The 20,945-nt window shown below is 36.9% G+C and overlaps 1 protein-coding gene and 1 long non-coding RNA gene across 2 annotated transcripts; one reads left to right on the top strand and one right to left on the bottom strand.

Moving 5' to 3' along the window:
• The first annotated feature begins 9 nt into the window (after positions 1 to 9).
• Positions 10 to 16,598, top strand: LOC120454928 (protein Gawky). The gene is made up of 9 exons (XM_039640685.2): positions 10 to 610; positions 810 to 2,275; positions 5,901 to 6,272; positions 6,717 to 7,010; positions 7,741 to 7,919; positions 12,316 to 12,466; positions 12,525 to 12,718; positions 12,779 to 13,061; positions 15,291 to 16,598. Exons 1-9 carry the CDS (start codon positions 175 to 177, stop codon positions 16,074 to 16,076), a joined length of 4,161 nt encoding a protein of 1,386 aa, XP_039496619.1. The 5' UTR covers positions 10 to 174; the 3' UTR covers positions 16,077 to 16,598.
• LOC120454930 lies at positions 13,165 to 20,040 on the bottom strand. Its single transcript, XR_005616699.1, has 3 exons — positions 19,906 to 20,040; positions 14,402 to 14,457; positions 13,165 to 13,749 (listed from the first exon to the last, which is right to left on the bottom strand). It is a non-coding gene; the product is annotated as an uncharacterized LOC120454930 (long non-coding RNA).
• Positions 20,041 to 20,945: the final 905 nt, after the last annotated feature.

Below are 20,945 nucleotides of genomic sequence, written 5' to 3'. Positions count from 1 at the left end.
TTTATACAGAACACAAAAACCAGAAGGATTAAGTGTTTCCTTTTCTATTAATTTTTAAACATCTTAAAAATTGCCATAAATGCTTATGAAAATGAAGTTAAAGATCAATTGGATGATGGAATAATAAGGAATGCTACATTTGAAGCTGACAATCAGTTAGAACACTTAAGCACTATGCGCGAAGCCCTTTTTTCCCAAGATGGCTGGGGCTGTCAGCATGTTAACCAGGATACCAATTGGGAAGTCCCCAGTTCTCCAGAACCAGCCAATAAAGATGCTGCCGGTCCACCAATGTGGAAGCCAAGCATTAACAATGGCACCGATCTTTGGGAGTCCAATTTGAGAAACGGCGGTCAGCCGACCGCACAGCAAGTTCCAAAGCCGTCATGGGGTCATACACCATCCTCTAACCTAGGTGGAACATGGGGAGAGGATGACGATGGGGCTGATAGTAGTAGTGTATGGACTGGAGGATCTGTTAGCAACGCCGGATCTGGAGCTGCTGTGGGAGTAAACCAAGCCGGAGTTAATGTCGGCCCAGGCGGTGTCGTTTCGTCTGGCGGACCTCAGTGGGGGCAAGGTGTCGTTGGCGGCGGACTTGGATCAACTGGTGAGCACAACATCTAATAGAAATAATTAAGTAAGCGTTAAAGATCAGTTGAAGGCTTTTGTTTTTCCACCAACATGTAACAATACAACGTCATAAATGCATTCAGGGTAGTATTAGAATTTAAATTCTTATTTTAAGTTCTACAGACAATTTTATTTAATTAAATCGAAATATGTTTGAAATCCTGTTGTTATTTTAGGAGGCAACGGATCAAGCAATTTAACTGGAACGCCTGGAGTCGCCACTGGTAATAGCGGAAACTCCAGCAATACTGGTAACGGATGGGGGGACCCCCGCGAAATACGCCCTTTGGCAGTCGGTGGCTCAATGGACATTCGAAATGTTGAACATCGCGGTGGTAACGGTACTGGGGCAACATCGAGCGATCCGCGAGACATTCGCATGATCGATCCACGCGACCCCATTCGAGGAGACCCTCGTGGAATATCTGGTCGACTTAATGGGACTTCTGAAATGTGGGGCCATCATCCACAAATGTCCCATAACCAGTTGCAAGGCATTACCAAAATGGTTGGTCAAAGTGTAGCAACTACCAGTACAAATGTTGGAACTTCAGGCTCGGGCGTTGGTCCTGGTGGCCCCGGTCCTGGTCCTGTATCAGGCAATATCCCAACACAGTGGGGTCCTGCTCAACCGGTAAGCGTTGGTGTAAGTGGTCCCAAAGACATGTCGAAGCAGATAAGTGGATGGGAGGAACCATCACCACCGCCTCAGCGTCGCAGTGTTCCTAACTACGATGATGGTACTTCATTATGGGGTCAGCAAACTCGTGTTTCCGCTGCAAGCGGTCACTGGAAGGACATGACTGATTCAATTGGTCGTAGTAGTCATCTCATGCGTGGCCAAAACCAAACGGGTGGTATAGGAATAGCCGGCGTGGGAAATAGCAATGTTCCAGTGAGTGGCAATCCAAATAATCCCATAAGCAGTGTAGTCGGACCCCAAGCTCGGATTCCATCTGTGGGCGGCGTTCAACACAAACCAGACGGAGGCGCTATGTGGGTGCATTCCAGCAACGTAGGCGGCAGAAATAATGTAGCTGCTGTCACTACTTGGGGAGATGACACTCATAACGTTAATGTCGGCGCCCCCAGCGTTGGAAGTGTATCCAGCAACAATTGGGTTGATGACAAGTCCAACTCAACCCTGGCACAAAACTCTTGGAGCGACCCGGCCCCAGTTGGAGTTAATTGGGGCAATAAGCAAAGCAAACCGCCAGCTAGCAGTACTTCATCAGGTTGGAGCAGTGCAGCAGGCGTGGTGGATGGGGTTGATCTAGGATCTGAGTGGAACACGCACGGAGGGATTATTGGAAAATCTCAGCAACAACAGAAACTAGCGGGACTCAACGTGGGAATGGTGAACGTAATTAACGCGGAGATCATTAAGCAAAGCAAACAATACAGGATCCTTGTCGAGAACGGCTTTAAAAAAGAAGATGTTGAAAGGGCATTAATAATTGCTAATATGAACATCGAAGAAGCCGCCGATATGCTCCGTGCCAACTCATCCTTCCCGGATGGTTGGCGTCGACATGACGAGTCCCTTGGCTCCTATGCCGACCACCCTAGTTCAACAAGCAGCGGTGGATTTGCTGGTCGTTACCCAGTCAACAGTGGACAACCTTCCATGGCCTTTCCTCATGTAAGTAGTCGTAGAACCGTATTGTCGACATAATAATATATGAAAATATACAGCTGCAGTCAAAATAATAGTAGTGCCCAAGACGTTTTTAAAAAAACCAAAAACAAAAGTACTTTGCCACGTTTTACAATTTTTTTTTTATCAATGATTATTGTTTATATAAGATAATATTAATACAAAAGTTTAGGTTAATTCATTTGATTTTTCAGAAAAAACTAGAGAGAATGCTATAGTCGAGTTCCTTGACTATCTGATACCTGTTGAGATACTAGCTGAGTAAAAGCGCGAAGGAGAAATTTCAGCACTTACGAGTAACGGGTATAATATAATTGTGAAGTGGGACAAAAAATTACTATCAGATACTCGTTACTCAGCTAGTGAAAGTGCGGAGCACGAATTTCAGCATTGACAGTTTTTTTGGCGGTTTGTGGCCGTTAGGGTGGGCGTGGCAAAAGGTTTTTTTTAAAAACGATAGAAATTTACGAGACTGATAAAAAAAATTTAAAAGTATGCTAGTAGTAATATCTAAGAATACGTTAAGTACGTTAGTATTGATCGCTTTAAAAACGGCAGAGAGTCAGAATTAGAGATAATAGGATAGAATCTATTATAGTCAGAACATAATACTCTGTAGGGATCATGCAACTCATAGTTAGATCTACAATGATTTAAAATTAGAGGTACGTAATTTCTAGTAAATCTGCTTGGAACAGTGAAGTTTAGCAGACTAACCAAGTCGGGACTATCCACTTCACCACGAATAAGGTTAAAAATAAAGACTTTTCCAAGCATCGTTCTACGGTTAGCTAAGGAGGGTAAGTTAATTAACATTAATCTATTCGAATAAGGAGGTAATCTACGGTTTGCATCCCAATTAGGGCGCCGTAAGGCAAAAAGTAAGAAGTTCTTTTGAACCGATTCAATGCGGTCCGAGTAAACTTCATATTGTGGACTCCAAACAGGTGATCCATACTCGAGGATCGGACGGACTAGAGAAATAAATAATGTTTTGGTCATGTAAGGATCATCAAATTCCTTTGACCACCGTTTTATAAAACCAAGCACACCCCTAGCCTTATTGACAATAGACGAAATATGGTCTGAAAATTTAAGTTTAGGGTCCAGAAGAACACCAAGATCATCAACATGTGTTATTCTGTCCAAAGAGCACCCACTTAAAGTGTAAGTTGCGTGCATTGAGTTGGCACGACAAAAGGTCATAACTTTACACTTAGAGCCATTTCAGTTTAATACGTTATCCCGGCACCAGGTTTGAAAGCAATCTAGATCGGATTGTAAGTCCAAATGGCGAGAAATGTCCTTATATTGCAAGCATAATTTTACATTATCAGCGTACATTAGTACACGCGAATGATTTATTATTAAGGGAAGGTCGTTAATAAATAAGGTAAAAAGGAGCGGACCTAGGTGGCTCCCTTGTGGGACGCCGGATGTGACTCGGAGAATACAAGAAAGAGAATTTTTAAAGAGGTCCCGTTGCGTCCTGCCATTCAGATAACTTAGAATCCAATTTAGGAGATCAACAGGGAAACCTAATAAATCAAGTTTTTTTTATTAAAAGTGAATGATTAACAGAGTCGAATGCTTTACTGAAATCCGTATAAATGACATCTGTTTGAAGATTATTTTTTAAACCCTGTACTACGAAGGAGGTTAGCTCTAGAACGTTAGTAGTTGTTGATCTGCGTTTCATGAACCCATGCTGACATGGTGAAATAATTGACCTACAAAGGTGCTGCAAATGAGGAGTGATAACGTTTTCAAAAAGCTTAGGGATAGCAGACAATTTGGAGATTCCTCTGTAATTGCTTGCATCCGATTTGCTACCTTTTTTATGGAGAGGGATCACAAAGGACTCCTTCCATATTTGGGGGAACTGAGTAGTTTCCAAAGATAATTTAAACAGTTTTAGTAGAGGTTTGCACAAGGCTTCCGCACAGAATCTAAGCACACAGCCAGGAATTCCGTCGGGACCTGGCGAATAGACAGGCTTAACTCGCTGAAGATCATAAAGCAGTGACCTTTCGTTTAAAGTGGGACAGAATATTAAATTTGACTTTGATACCGCGTAAGAGTAAGGTCGTTCGGAATGAGGTAACGTAGAATATGTGGTTTGAAAAAACTTGGCAAATAGTTCGGCTATTGCCTGATCCGATGTTACCGAAGTATTTTCAAAAAATAGCGAGGAAGGGTAACTAGTTGTTTTGCGCTTAATGTTAACGAAATTATAAATTGGTTTGGGATCCTGTGCGAACTGGAACTTACAACTGTTTAAATAATTCTTATAACACTGAGCATTAAGCACGGTAAAATTTAACCAAGCACTTACATATTTAGAAAATATAGATTGAGAACCGGTATTTTTAAATTTATCAAAACATTTTTTTTAAGTGTAGGCACTACCTTTTTGAACGATAGAGTGGGTTTTTAATGTAAAAAATTTTCTCCAAATCATAATTGATAAACAACCGTGCTTTACTATTTCTTAGGTATTTTTTGAAGAAAAGGCAAAAAATGGTGGTCATCTTAATACTACCTTAAACCTCTTTTCGAAAATAATATTTTTCGTTTTAACCGACCCGAAAATAATTCTCGACTTCTCCAAAGGCCAATTCAAGTATTTTCTTGCTAACTTAAAAAGTTGGGCCGAATGTTTTTTGTGAGTAACGCCACCTTTATGGGACTTCTAGAAATGGGGTTATTATCTTCGTCGTCTTCCAATTACAAATCAACTTACATTTAATTGCGTATCTAACCATAATAGATAAGATCCCAATAATATTTTGCACTTTCACATAAGTAGATAACACATAGTAGATAAGATCCCAATAATATTTTGCACTTTTACATAAGTTTTTCCAGCATCAGTTTTTTAATCACATTTATCCTTTTGGCATTACAGTGTAAGCCCCACGCCCCAGTAGTTAGTACTAAATGCCAAGGAAGAATATAAAAATGCTATGAACTATTTAAAAACTCCCAAGAGTATTGTTAAAGACCAAAATCATTGTTTAAAAAGGATTAAATATGAATAATATTGCCGATTAATCTGGCACTACTGTTATTTTGACTTGGTCAAACATGTGCAGTTAAGAGCGAAGAAGAAAAAAAAATAAAGACGGGTACCAAACATAACTTCACATTCTTAAGCACATATTTATAAATACTTTTTTTATACACCTCTACGCAGAAACAAGTTTATAGGTCTGATATGAAAAAAACTTATAAAATACACACATACTGCATTTATTTAGTTAATATATTTTAATATTCGAAGTGAACTTTTGTTATTTTTACTTACATAGAATGAAAAGTCTCTAGTTTTTTTTGTGTCTTCCCCCACCTCCCTCTTCTACAAACTTAACACCGAGACTATTTTCGTCTCAGAAACTATGGGATCATTATCGTCTGGAAGCTAAAAATGTTTGTGTTTATTAAAACCACTAAAAACGGTAAAATCAACCGGATTATTTGTTTTTGTCGTTCTCGATCTGTATGAGATGTAGTATCTAATGTCAAAGCACTCGGATTTTTCGGACCCTCTTATAAAAACTTTACAAACCAAAGCCTGATATATTAACCGTAAAATTTCGTTGTTTTGCAGAATAACCTTATGAATAACATTGGAGGTACCGCTGGAGGTGGTAACAACAATACGAACATGACAGCTTTACAAGTGCAAAAGTATTTAAATCAAGGCCAACATGGTGTTGCTGTTGGACCGCAAGCTGTTGGTAATTCTTCAGCCGTATCTGTCGGATTTGGTCAAAACACATCTAACGCAACAGTGGCAGCAGCAGCCTCTGTAAATATAGCAGGAAATACAAACAACCAACCTTCGGGTCAGCAAATTCGCATGCTTGGCCAGCAAATTCAATTGGCCATTCATAGTGGTTTCATCTCTAGTCAGATATTGACTCAACCGCTAACACAAACAACCCTTAATCTTTTAAATCAACTTCTTAGCAATATTAAGGTAATTTTCCATTTTAAAAAGGCAGCCGATATTACGTATTAACAACTAGTATTTTAGTGTGGGATAAAACTGTTATAGAAAAAATTATCTTATGGAAACCAAAAAGTATACTCGGAATCCGATCCCTGAAGCGATGTAATCAACCAAAATTCTTTGATTCGGGCGATGTAATTTATTAATGACATTATTAATTACAGTGTCATCCTAGTGGTGTTTAGCAAAGAGAATTTTATTAAAACATAATTTTTTTCCTCATCGTCAGATGAATCAATTTTTATCGAATGAGTATTATTGATGGTGAAAGGAAAATTTTTGTAAAAGACATTGCACAAGACATCGCAAGGAATTAAATAGCCGAATCCATGGTTACCTTGAAAACAATTACACTAGTTTAAGTTAAAAAAAAATACCAACCGTTACTGAATTTAAAATGTGTTCTTTCAGCATCTCCAGGCAGCGCAGCAATCCCTTGCCCGCGGGGGAAACGCCAATCCAATGGCAGTAAATGTGGCTATATCTAAATACAAGCAGCAAATTCAGAATTTACAGAACCAGATAAATGCACAACAGGCTATATATGTAAAACAGCAGAATATGCAACCAACTTCACAGCAACAACAGTCCCAGCAACAGCAACATCCTTCTGTTCATCTAAGTAACTCAGGCAACGACTATTTAAGAGGTCACGATGCAATAAATAATTTGCAAAGCAATTTTTCTGAGCTCAATATTAATAAGGTAAGCTTTAACTAAGCCTTTGCTATCTCGGATTTTTTTTTTGAAGGAACAATTATTATCCTATGCAAAAAGGGTATTTTTATTTATTATTTTGTTTTGTTATTTTTTTTATTAATCTGACTTATAATTGTAGAATGATTCAAAAACGAAAATAAGGAACGTTCAAGTATTTGGTATTATTTGTGTTTTGACGATATGCCAAGCTCGAGTTTAAATAGTAAAAGAGAAAGAGATTTCCGTTTGTAATTGATCAGCACCTGAATCCATCTAGTCATGACTTACTTCCCTCTAGCTACAAAAAGAGTGTAGGTGTCTATAGAAGTTTAATAAAAAAATAAGAGCTATATTCAAGTTCCCTGACTATCTGATACCCGTTACTCAGCTAGTGGAAGTGCGATGGAGAAATTTCATTGACAGTTTTTGGCGGTTTGTGGGCGTTCAAGTGGGCGTGGCATGAAAAAAAATCGAAACATTTTCTAAAAGTGTGGGCGTGGCAGTGGGCAGTGGGCAACATAAGATCTCGACATTCATACGGACAGACGGAAGGACGGCCGGAAAGACGGACATGGCCAGATCGACTCGGCTATTAAAACGCCTTCTTCTGCCTGTTACATACTTTTCGACGAATCTAGTATACCCTTACTGTACGAGTAACGGGTATAACAAACCTGCACAAATTCAGTTTAAATGGTTGTAGGACCGTCTAAAGAAATCAATAAAATGTTTTCAGCCAAGTGGATATCAAGGAGCGTCCAATCAACAATCCCGATTAAATCAGTGGAAGCTTCCAGTATTAGATAAGGAGATCAACTCTGACAGTACGGAATTTTCTCGTGCCCCAGGTGCAACTAAACAAAACTTGACGGGCAACTCAAACAACATAAGCTCTTTGGGTCTTCAAAACGATAGGTAAGTTATTTAGTTTACCTTTATTCTCTTAGATAATACGTATAAATCTACCAAACAGATCTAAAAATGATTTAATGCATTGCAAAACACATAGGAATAAGACTTTGTCTTTCGATGCCGGACTGGTACAAAATAATCTTACCATAGACTCTTTAAGGCATACTGAGCTTTTGTTTTATTTTGCGATTATTTCTAAAATCAGGTTTTATATTATCTACTTGTAAAGAAAAAATGTATATCAAATTTGTTAAAGTGTGCTAACCTACACGTTTCTGACCCTATAAACTAAAAATATTCTTGATATATCTGTTTGCCGTGTATTAAAAGCTAAAGATTCTACAGATGCGCGCTTATATTGGCCAACAGCCGAGTCGATATTAACATGTCTATCTATCCCGTTTTTTTTTTTAGTTTTAAGGCTAAATGTATAAACGTTTCAAGTAAACTTTATAAGTCGAGTTGGTAACTATATCATAAGCTGATATAAAACAAGAGAGAACGCTATAGTCGAGTTCCCCGACTATCTGATACCCCGTTACTCCGCTAGTGGAAGTGCGGGAGAGAGTTTTCTACACTGACAGTTTAGGGATATTTTGCTCCAGGACTCCTTAAGTATACCCAACGTTATTCGTTGTTAGATGGCTTTGAAGCTACAACTGCTTTTCTCATATCTGACCAAGAATTTTTGATGGGATTACGGCCTGGGGACTGTGCAGGCCAATCCCAAACAGGAACAGATTTATTTTGGAACGAATCCTTGGCTTTCCTGCTGGTCTACTTGGGATCATAGTCTTGTTAATTGTATTCGGCAAAGGGTAGCATCACGTCACCAAAATATCCACAGAAACAAATGGTTTTTAACCATGGTATATTATGGTATAGCCCCAACTACATAGTACGAGAAACAAGTCCATCTTTAATTGCTTCTACTGTGTAATTTGGCTTATATTCGGTGTTCTTTGGTCGCCTTACATACGATTAAGATCCATTGCCACCAAAAAAAAAAACGCCTTGCTCTCATCTGACCATAAAAAGTTCGTCCATTTTTCGGATGGCCAATTTAAATGTTCCTTGATGAACTTAATGCCCTTGGGTATGTGGGTCCCATTTAAAAGAGGGACTTTCCTTGGACTGCAGCCTTTTAAACCATGTTCCCTTAAACATGTGTGAACTGATATGTTGAGTTCCTTTTTCAGTTCCGTAGCAGCTTTAAATGGATCCTTCTTGCTCTCGGGCACTAGCCTTTTGTAGAGATGGGTGCCCAATTATTGTTTTCTCCCACGTTTTTCGGGATTCTCATTGTAGGTGATTGCATTTCCTATCATTTTCTTTTAGCATTGAAGGATTAGACCAATATTTCTGTTGGTTTTTTAACCATGTCCGTTAAATCTGAAGTGCAATGTTTTCCTCATCCCATTTTAATAATTTTTTTTCCATCATTATTACATATGTTGGAAATAGGAATACAAATGTCAAGTTTTGTTTCACCATGGGATGGGAAAAATATCTAGCATTATGCGAAAAATCAGTATTTTGTACTATCGGTACCGCAACGTTAATTTATTTGATCGAGAATAAAATACGTTATGGTGCTGCTATTATTTTTTTTCGCAACTGTATGTATGAAGAACAGGTTTTGGTTAAATCTATTGCAACGAATGCCAAATTTCTGATCTCTGCCCGTTCTCTTGCGTTACTTCGGCATGCGTCTTCATGTCGTTTTCGGCGCGCTGTATTGCCGCAGCGGCGGTCTTACATACAGCTTTTTAGCAGTGAATGACAATCTAGGATATATAAATTTATTTTTACATGTGACTTTTTTTCACTTATTTTTTTAAAATGGACTGTATAGATAGACAAAAAGAAAGTCATTCTTAAGCACATTTACAACTTTTAGGCTCTTCATTAGAAAACCAGTGTCTGGATTTTTCAAACGAAAAGTCCCGAAATGGTCAATATTTTGTAAAAAGTGAGCTTGGCTAATATACTAATCAAGAATATATTTGAAAGGGCAATAAATTAAAAAAATAAATTTAAGAGAGAACGCTATAATCGAGTTTCCCGACTATCTGATACCGGTTACTCAGCTGGTGAAAGTGCGAAGGAGAGTCTTAAACACTGACAGTTTTTGGCAATTTGTGGGCGTTAGAGTGGGCGTGGCAAAAAGTTTTTTTGCAAATCGATAGAAATTTACAAGACTAATACAAAAATGAAAAAATATCAAAACATTTTTCAAAAGTGTGGGCGTGGCAGTTTTGGGCGGTTTGTGGGCGTTAGAGTGGGTGTGGCAACATGAATCGACAAACTTGCGCTGCTTCTATGTCTTGGGAGTCTGTATGCTTAATCGCAACTTTCTAGCTTTTGTAGTTCCTGAGATCTCGACGGACGGACAGACGGACGGACAGATGGACATGGCCAGATCGACTCGGCTATTGATCCTGATCAAGAATATATATACTTTATATGGTCGGAAACGCTTCCTTCTGCCTGTTACATACTTTTCAACGAATCTAGTATACCCTTTTACTCTACGAGTAACGGGTATAAAAATAAATTTAAGACAGCACTGCTCCCAGGAAGAAAGTTGATACTTAAGCTTAGAGAGGAGGGGAAAACATATACAGATATTCAAAAAATCCTTCAATGTTCCGTGTTAATGGTATCCGATGCCATTGAATATGATTTAAGGACCGACAATTGTGGTGCAGTGGTTTCACTAAGGTTAATCCTTTTGCATCATCTAGAGACATAAACTTTGAGTTAAACTTGGAAATCAGCGACGTTACTATTGGTCAACGACTACAAAAGGTGCAGCACCCACTTAGTTAAAGGCCTATTATGGCAAGATTGGACTACGCCGAAAACCAATTAACCTGGCCATTCTCCAAATGGCGTAATATCCTCTGTTCTGATGTGTCGAAAATAATGCTATTCGGTGGAAAAGGTTCCTGACAGTATGTTAGTGGATTTAAAAGCACGGAGTACCACCCAAGCCACACACTCAAGACTGTTGATCATGGTGGACCTAATATCTTGGTATGGGCTTGTTTTTCATACAATGGTATGAGTCCCAAGCATATGATTTGATTTGGTTTTGGATGGTATTATGGACCAAAACGTATATATACACTGACGAGCAAAACTGTAACACGAGTTGCGTATTCCAACTTCAACGGTCGGTATCTTCTTTCCTATTTTATGTACGATAATAATCTTAGTCTTGTTTTGTTGCTACTATATTTGACTATCGTTTGTGGAAATATGAAGCGATTTGATCATTTGGAATAAATATGCCAAAGCAAAATGTAAAAAAAAGTCAATTGTTACAGTTATGCACTGGGGTTATATATTAAACAAAAATTTGATTTGCGATTATTTTAATAATGAGTCCACATCCCTTTTAATTTTTTTAGCTCTTGGTATTGGAATAGAGATCCTACAGTCCAGTCACCAAGTAACGTGAAGCAAACCGTGAAGCACGGTAGCGGATCAATAATGGTTTGGGGAGCTGAAAAAATTAAAAGGGATGTGGACTCATTATTAAAATAATAATGCAACTCGTGTTACAGTTTTGCTCGTCAGTCTAAATATACTTACAAATGTTTTGCTGTCTTATACTGAATTTAATATGTCCTTGGAATGGACATTCCAACAAGATAATGATCCTAAACACACGATCGATCCTTAAAACCGATCGAAAACCTGTGAGGCGACATAACATTATGTGTCAAAGAACTCCCCGATTTCTACAGCTCAGCTTTGGCAAGATTCCTCTAAACAAGGACTAGGTGGTGGACTCTATGCCGCGCAGGAGAAAGACACTGATATGCAACAAAGACCGCAATCAAAATGTTAGTCATGTTGAACTTTATTGCTATGAACATCATTTGTGAACATCGGAATTTAGTCCTTTTATGTTGTTTTTATTCATATTTTATAAACTATCGAAGAAATACCTACTATTGAAGAAATACCCAATTGAAGTACCTAATGACATTATAAATTAAATATGTCCATTAAAAGAGTAAATCAAAGGATTTTCTGTCTTAAGCTCGCAGGTAATAAGCACTGCAATTGCAATGAACAAATATATATTTAACAGGTTAGTGTCGATTCTATTGCAACAAATGCAAAATGAGAAAAAAGCACTCAGTGAAACTCTAGCTTATCGAATCAGTGTTTAAAATATAGTTCACTAAAACATATAAGGTTTCATTGGAACATATCTAGTTTAATTAATTCAATAACTAGTAGCCTATAATGCAATAAAGCCTATTGCATTTTTATTACTTATCATGGCAAACAGCTTGTAACTTTTTATATTTTAAGTCAATATTCCTTTTTTGGCACAATTGATTCCTCTTACATTTTCTAATGTGATCATCGGATTTTATAGTACATGGTCAACTGGGCGCAATATTGGAGACGGTTGGCCTGACCCCTCATCTGATAACGAGAATAAAGACTGGTCAGTTGCTCAGCCAACTTCAGCAGCAACTGCTTACACTGACTTGGTCCAAGAGTTTGAGCCAGGCAAGCCATGGAAGGTAAAAGTGTTAATTTACATAAAATGTAAACATATCCAAGCAGAAGTTTGTTTTTAAGGGTTCACAGATCAAAAGCATAGAAGACGATCCCAGCATTACACCAGGAAGCGTTGCTAGATCTCCATTATCTATTAATTCGACGCCAAAAGATGCTGACATATTCGGTACCGGTAAAAACTCACCGACTGATTTACCGCCGCTAAGTTTATCATCGTCTACATGGAGTTTTAATCCAAACCAAAATTTTCCGAGGTAAAGTACGAAATATATATGCCAAATTTCTGATTCGATTATATTTCAATACCGTCACAGTTGGTCTGACAATAGTCAACAATGTGCCGCCACTTCAGAACTTTGGACAAGCTCCTTAAATAAATCATCGTCTCGAGGTCCCCCGCCGGGACTGACTGCCAATTCAAATAAATCTGGAAATGGAGGAAATAGTTGTACGTCAACGCCAACGACTGTTGCTGGAGGTGCTAATGGATGGTTACAGGGTCGAAGTGGCGGTGTTCAAACCACAAACACAACTTGGACAGGTGGTAACTCCTCTTGGGGCTCCAGTTGGTTGCTTCTAAAAAATCTAACAGCACAGGTATGTTAAAAATTTATATTTTTCTGACCATACAAAGTCAATAATTTTGTATATACGTAAGTTATTCTTTTTGCGGGTAGTTTAGTTTTAAATATTTCGCTCACAGAATTTTTATTTTTTTTTGTTATTAGATAAAACGTATAGAATAGATAACTGGTTGTACAAAAAACCAATGTCTCTGGGTTTTTTTTAAGTAATTCAACAAATAAATACAAAATGTACCTTGTACATACACCCATACCCATTCATAAATACACCCTGCAGTTCCATCACTATCTTTTCACAGGTGTATAACTGATCAATAATTTCAAGTGCTTATTTACCGCTTAATTCGTATGAAAACTAGCGAGGATTTGAACATTGGCATGTCCTAGGACTGCTATAAAAAACTCAAAAAAACACCGCTAAAACACCACTTTTTAAGCTCATTTTAACCGTGTTTTTTTTAGAACAAAATTTTAATCCATTTTGTATCAATTCTTTAGTGATTTGTATCAATCTTTCATCAAATGTAATTCATCAAAATGAAATGAAAAAATGACAAAATTATTCATAGGATTTAAGTGTAAACAAGAATACATATAAAATATCTATAAACATGCTGTGTCTTGTGCGTCTTCTTGTTCTACGGAGTTTGGGCCAGCTTCGTGTCAGCTGCGTTGGAAAGTAGGACTACAGTTCAATTAACCTTAAAATAAACAAGAGAGAACGCTATAGTCGAGTTCCCCGACTATCTGATACCCGTTACTCAGCTAGTGGAAGGGAGGAGAGTCTTAAACACAGTTTTTGGCGTTTTGTAGGCGTTATAGTGGGCGTGGCAGAAAGTTTTTTGGCAAATCGATAGAAATTTACAAGACCAATACAAAAATGAAAAAATTTCAAAACATTTTTCAAAAGTGTGGGCGTGGCAGTTTTGGGCGGTTTGTGGGCGTTAGAGTAGGCGTGGCAAAAAGTTTTTTGGCAGATCGATAGAAATTTACAAGACCAATACAAAAATGAAAAAATATAGAGTAGGCGTGGCAACATGAATCGACAAACTTGCGCTGCGTCTATGTCTCTGTAGTCTGTATGCTTAATCTCAACTTTCTAGCTTTTGTAGTTCCTGAGATCACAGCGTTCATACGGACGGACAGACAGACAGACGGACAGACGGACATGGTCATATCGACTCGGCTATTGGTCCTGATCAAGAATATATATACTTTATATGGTCGGAAACCCTTCCTTCTGCCTGTTACATACTTTTCAACGAATCTAGTATACCCTTTTACTCTACGAGTAACGGGTATAAAAATATTAGTATTATGTCCTAATGTCCTAAATGTCCTAAAACAATTTACCTTAAGTGATCATTTTTGTGAGTTATTTTTTGTTGCTTATAAAATGCATCCATTACCTGAAAAAATTAATGAATTGAATTCATGAAAATAAATGAATGAGTAAAACTGGAACTTAATATATGTAAAAAGCGTGTCCTTTTTTACAAAAATTGAATCGCAAGTGACTTCGAAAACGGGCTCTTGCTATTTAAAAAGGAAACCGTTTATCTATGTATTTGGTTCTCTTATTGTTATTTTCCTTTTGCTCGTCCCGTCCGTTTTACCTACACAAATTCCAAACTTTAATATTTCTTACGATGCCTGTGAAAAGGCAAAGCAGTTGGCTCTGCTGGCGTTGCCGATGATTTTGTGATGTTTTTTCGTAGCGATGAGTTGTGGAACTGCAGGGTACATTCGTACATACATACAAAGGTACATACATATATACAAAGGTGCATACATACATATGTACATGCATACATATGTACGTTCATACATACATACATTGAATTAAACAATTTTATTCACATAATTTTAACCCTCAGAAAACCCATCTATTCTATAACCTTCAACACACTTATCCATGGGACTTTAAGGAGCTGTTCAGTCTACATTAATTTTAACGACAAGCTCCGCCCACCACTCAACTCACAACACATTCACACATATGCATATATCTTTCCCTTGCCTATGTTAAAAAACCCGGATTCTTAATACTGTGTGTAATAAGTCAAAGTAAATGTTTCTGCTCTTTAAAACATATGTTAATCACCAATATATTAATCAATTACCCAGTTTATATTTCTTATTTTGGCAATTGTGAATTACGTAGTCGAATTTTAAATGACTATATTATAGTTATAAGAAATAATTAATTTTGTATGTCATTACCTATGAATTTTTTTTCCAGATTGATGGTCCTACTTTGCGTACATTGTGTATGCAGCATGGCCCCCTTGTCAGCTTTCACCCGTATTTGAGCCAAGGAATTGCCTTATGTAAATATACAACTCGAGAGGAGGCTAACAAAGCGCAAATGGCGTTAAACAACTGTGTCCTCGCCAACACCACAATATTTGCTGAATCTCCCAGCGAGAACGAGGTGCAAAATATAATGCAGCACTTATCACAAACTCCTTCCTCTACGAGCTCTAGTGGAACTGGTGCTGGCAACGGCGTAGGCGTCGGCACTTCAGCCAATAATGTAAACAGTGGCCCTGGAGCTTGTCTATCCGTAAACAGTAGCGGCAACGGTAACGGATCGAGCAGCGCAAGTGGAGCCTGCAGCGGCAACAATGGCAATAGCAGTGGCAACAACAGTAGTGGCGGGGGAGGCAACAGCTGCAGTAACAACACGATTACTACTGTAGCAAATTCAAGTCTACTTGGTTCAAGTGGTGGCTCTGTCTCGAATTCCTCTGGCGGTACTGCTAGCTCTAGTACAGGTTCTGTAGTTAGTGGTACAACGAGTGGGAATTCCATAAATGGGGCAGGTACTGCAAACAGTTCTGTTTCAAAGAGTAGTGCAAACAATTTACCTAGTGGCCAGTCTAGCGCCTCTAACTTAACTAATAGCACCAATTCAACCTGGCGTCAAACTAGCCAAAACCAAGCTCTTCAAAATCAAAGCAGGCCATCAGGCAGAGAAGCTGACTTTGATTATATATCTCTCGTTTATTCCATTGTTGATGATTAAAAGATCAATTACCAGTTCCATTGGTCATTGGCCATTGACTATCGCATTCTGTGACTCAAGACACACACCCAAAAGCTTCAAATGATATGATACTAAGTATGTATGAAAAGCAAGACCATGTTGTGAGGAATACAAAAGTGGATCGACTGATAGACGAATGGACTTAGAATTTTGTATGCCTGTAGATTTATTTTTCTTCATCGTTCATAGATATAAACTTGTAAATGTAAGTTTAAATTTTACCAATATAAAAAAAACATCCGACATATATATATATGATGTTAAAAAATGGCATGCTTCATGGTTTGCTACAACAAAAAGCAAACCTTCTTATTAAGTAAAGTGTTTTGACTATGGCTCCCAAAGCTTACCTTTGGAAGCGGGAAAAGTTCTCTGCAGTGTATATGCAAACTCATATGGTAAATTACACATTAATAAATTATGTATTGCTACACCTATACATATGTTTATGGAAAATAAAAATTTTCAGTAACGACTGAAGTCGAGTGTCGGTAGCATTAAGGGACAAAGTCTAATGTAATTATCTAATTTGCAGCCTGTATTGTCCAAGATACAACATATATTAGATGCATTGTATATCGTTTGTGTACATAGATATATGTTAGGGCCACGTCCTATTTTGCTGCTTGTGCATATCGACCAAATGCCTACTATTCTTGAGTGTTTTTGTGTTTCCAGTAAGGAAAAAAATACCTGTGTTATATTCATTATAGGAAGTTATAATCGTATTACGGTTTTGCTTTCAATAAAGCATTCCCACCGAAAAAGTTCGGTTATACATTAAAAAATCACAATAAAAATATCTAAGAAGTTATTTGTTGCCTTTGAGTATTGAGCCATTATTGTTGTGCTTGGGAATGAATTCCATTTATAGATTTAATGTCTGTTTAGTAAAAGTAAGTGATTCAAATAGAACATTAATCTGATGTTATAAGATGAGAGGGGCTTCAATATACCAAAATAAATACGCAATAATAACTCGTACGTTTGAAGTGTATATATACTTGCATTTGAGGTCAAAATAATAGTAATGTCGTTCAAGCAAAAAGTTATTTTTGATCATTTTCTTCATAATTTAACACAATCATTGTACTTTTGAGAAGCTAGATCTTATAAAAAAAAACAAGAGAGAACGCTATAGTCGAGTTCCCCAAATATCTGATACCCGTTACTCAGCTAGTTGAAGTGCGAAGGAGAGCCTTCAGCACTGACGGTTTGTGGGCGTGGCACAAAGTTTTTCGGCAAATCGATAGAAATTTAAGACTAATTCAAAAATGAAAAATATCAAAACATTTTTCAAAAGTGTGGGCGTGGCAGTTTTGGGCGGTTTGAGGGCTTTACGGTGGGCGTGGCTAAAAAAGTTTTTCTGCAAATCGATAAAACTTTACAAGACTAATAAAAAAAAGAAAAAATATCAAAGCATTTTTCAAAAGTGTTGACGTCGCAATTTTGGGTATTAGAGGAGTGGTGGTCATAAGTCAACAAACTTGCGCTGCGTCTATGGCTTTGGAGTCTGCATGCTGGAATCTTAAATTTCTAGCTTTTATAGTTCCTAAGAACTCGACGTTCATACAGACAGACGGACGGACATGGCCAGATCGACTCAGCTATTGATCCTGATCAACAAATATATATATTTTATATGGTCGGAAACGCGATGAAATATGATTTAAAAAATTTAATGCGTGGTTGGCCCATGTCAATGGTCAAAAGGTCATTGTTTTGGAGGACAGTCATCGCGAAAAAGCTTTTAACTTAAATGTAAGTTTGGAAACAATTGGAAGACGACTCAATAGGAATAAGATAAATTCAAGAAGCCCAACAAAAGTGTTGTTACTCAAGAGAAGCAAAGGTAAACTTGTATTGGCCCTTGCAGAGAAATATTTTGTGATTGGTTAAGTCCAAAATAGTTTTGATTGGAGGCAGTGCCTCTCGGTAGTTAGTTATACCTTCGGAATGGTAGAGAACGGTGGTTCATCAATTGTGGTTTAAGCGAGTTTTTCATAGTATGGAGTTGAGCCTGTGGAAACTTCCCAAAGAGTGCTTTGCAGCCCATGAAGTCGATGTCATGCAGTGGCCCGCACAATCAATCTCATTCCAATTAACTAAACTTCTTGGAAACTCTACAAAGATGCTCAAGTCAATTATTGCAAACGAAGAATATTCAACAAAATACTAAACTATTGGAAATTATCTAATATTAATCATACAATTTTTAAACATTTTGAGCATATCTATTCATTTTATTACAGATGTATGTATATCCTTATACCAAATAAAAATTGACCAATATTTATACATAATATTGGTGGTATATTCCTAAAGATCATAAATATTGCGATATTCGGAGTAAATAATGTAAATATTATATATTATATGTATATATATAAAGTAGAATCCAGTTACAGCAACTTTCAAGGGACCGACGATTTTACGTCGTTATACCCGGAAGACGCACTAACAGAAAGGTGGAAAAAAATTTTGTTTATGTTCGTAATATGTTTTAACATAAAACAATTAGAAAAGCAATTAGTGCATTTACTCACATTTAGCGACTTTACGCATTAAGTTTTATTGGAAAAAAGCAGAAAAAACTATAAATATAACGGGACATCTCATGGAATATATGCATGAGGTCTGCAACGCACGATGTAAACATTTTTGTGACGTCGCACAGTGGCGCATTCTTTTGGGTTACAAAAATCATAACTCTTGAACCAATTGAAATATTTTCATAATTTTTTTTTTAATGAAGGTAATTTTAATACCTTTCGAATAAGTGGTGTGATAAATAGTAGATTTTATACTCGAAAATTAATGTTTTTAGAGGCAGTTTTCTCAATTTGTATCCAATTTCGACAAATACTTTTCATTTGTTTTCTCTGAAAATGCTAATATGGTAAATATTTAATGTCTAAAAAACAAAAAATGTATTTTGTCAATTTTTCATCTAATTTTATCTTTTTTTTTGTACAAATAATTAAAAATAATCATTCAATTTTACTTAATTTCATATTTTTAAAGAATAGTTAATCATTATACATTCATTTAAAAATATTACAAAGTCAGGGATTGAAAAACAAGCCGCCAATATAGGAAAAAATGCGTTTGTAGCAGTATTTGCACTAAGCCACGCGTTTTTTACGCTGAGCTGAAAGTATTTTTTGCCTGGGAAATTCGGGGTGGGACGTGGGGGGAACTCCCGATCTCTTTCGATTCTGAACAAGAACATATTCAAAAACAACACCTCATACTCCAAACCCAGGGAATGGTACGGAATCGATTTATATACTCAAAGTTGAAAAATATGTGAAAATTAGTTCTTCGGTAAAACAGGTTCCTACACTTGCAAAGAATATTATAGATTTATTCTACCTTTGTCTTACCGAGATTTGATGACCCCTTCCATAGAGACCACAACCAAGCCGGACGGTTGCATATTTAACCTAAAAATCGACCGCAAAGTCAGAATTTTCTACAAAAAATACATGCTTTTTTTGCAACCCAAAAAAGTTTCAACTTTGAATACGTTCAAGTTCTAAAATACTGAACCGATTTGAATTATTTTTGAACTATTACCTGTCGAATGCGATATCCCACGCAACAATCCGTTGTCATCAAAAATTTGATTTTAGTATAGCATTTGTATCTAATCATCTTTCTAATATCTAGTATCTTTCTAACAGAGTCGTTTGATGCTAAAAATTGTTGGCCTTATTTTTTATATGGAACGCCGCAATATCCGGTTGAATTATGAAAAATCTCATCGGTATAAGCGGTTTGACACTAAAAGCGGAGGCGTACTAACCGGAGGTCCTTTCATATAACTTTGTATGGGGACCAACCAAGCCATCGAGTTTCCGTCGCAATAACCGAACTGATGCTGTAAACAGAGTCGTTATAACCGGATTCTACTATATATTGATCTGTTTTAATAGGCGAGTTAATTTATCCTTGACTGTCAGAGTGTGACATTTTAAAAATATATTTATATTTTAATTCTGGAAGAAAGGGAGTTATTGATTCGCTGCATGAAATTTCTTAAAGGTAAAGAAATAGCGTGACGTGGTTGCATATTAGTAGAGTGCGACCTGGTCGCACTGATTTTACTATTGTCCTACGCATTCATCGCTTAACAACCCATTACAAAAACTGCACAAAAACGGCGTAAAATCATCGTATTTAATCACCGCTGTTTATGCACATAGCTAGCAAATTATTACACGATTCATCGCCTTTCACCCTATTACAATAAATAATAATAATTTTCATCACGTTCATCGTGGTTTTATAAATTTTTCTTCAATACATTTTCAACTCTCAGAAATTAATAACATAATATTTCATCGCTTATGTATTACTTATAATTTATTGGTTTTATGCATTATGCAAAACTTTCAAATTTTATCATACAAATATAACATTTTAATTACACTTAATTTAAAATTATTTAGTTCTTTATTATCAAAGACAAAAATGTATTCAAATCATTAAGCCTCAATTCTCGCATTGACGTAGACGTGCAGGCGAATCAGTTGGTTTTGAGTAGTGACGATGGATTGTCGAACTGCAGGGTATCTACTCGATGATTGATTAACACAGAATATGCTAAAAACATATTAGTGAACAAATGAATTTGTAGCTATCTTTCTGATAAACGGGCTGTGGTTGGTAAGTAAATGCAAGCGCGTGTTTCACATTACAAAAGGAAAGTGTGACGAGAAAATAAAAATGTATTGCCACTTTTAAAAATATGCAGATATTCGCAGATTTCCTAAAATTTTGTTTAATAAAGGAAAATAATGACAATGGTATTTTACAGTCGGGACATTCTTTTTTCTTGTTTGC

Source organism: Drosophila santomea, chromosome 4 (assembly GCF_016746245.2).
Source record: "Drosophila santomea strain STO CAGO 1482 chromosome 4, Prin_Dsan_1.1, whole genome shotgun sequence".
Lineage (NCBI taxonomy): Eukaryota > Metazoa > Arthropoda > Insecta > Diptera > Drosophilidae > Drosophila > Drosophila santomea.
Note: the sequence above shows the minus strand (reverse complement) of the source record. Positions and strands in the feature narration are given on the sequence as shown.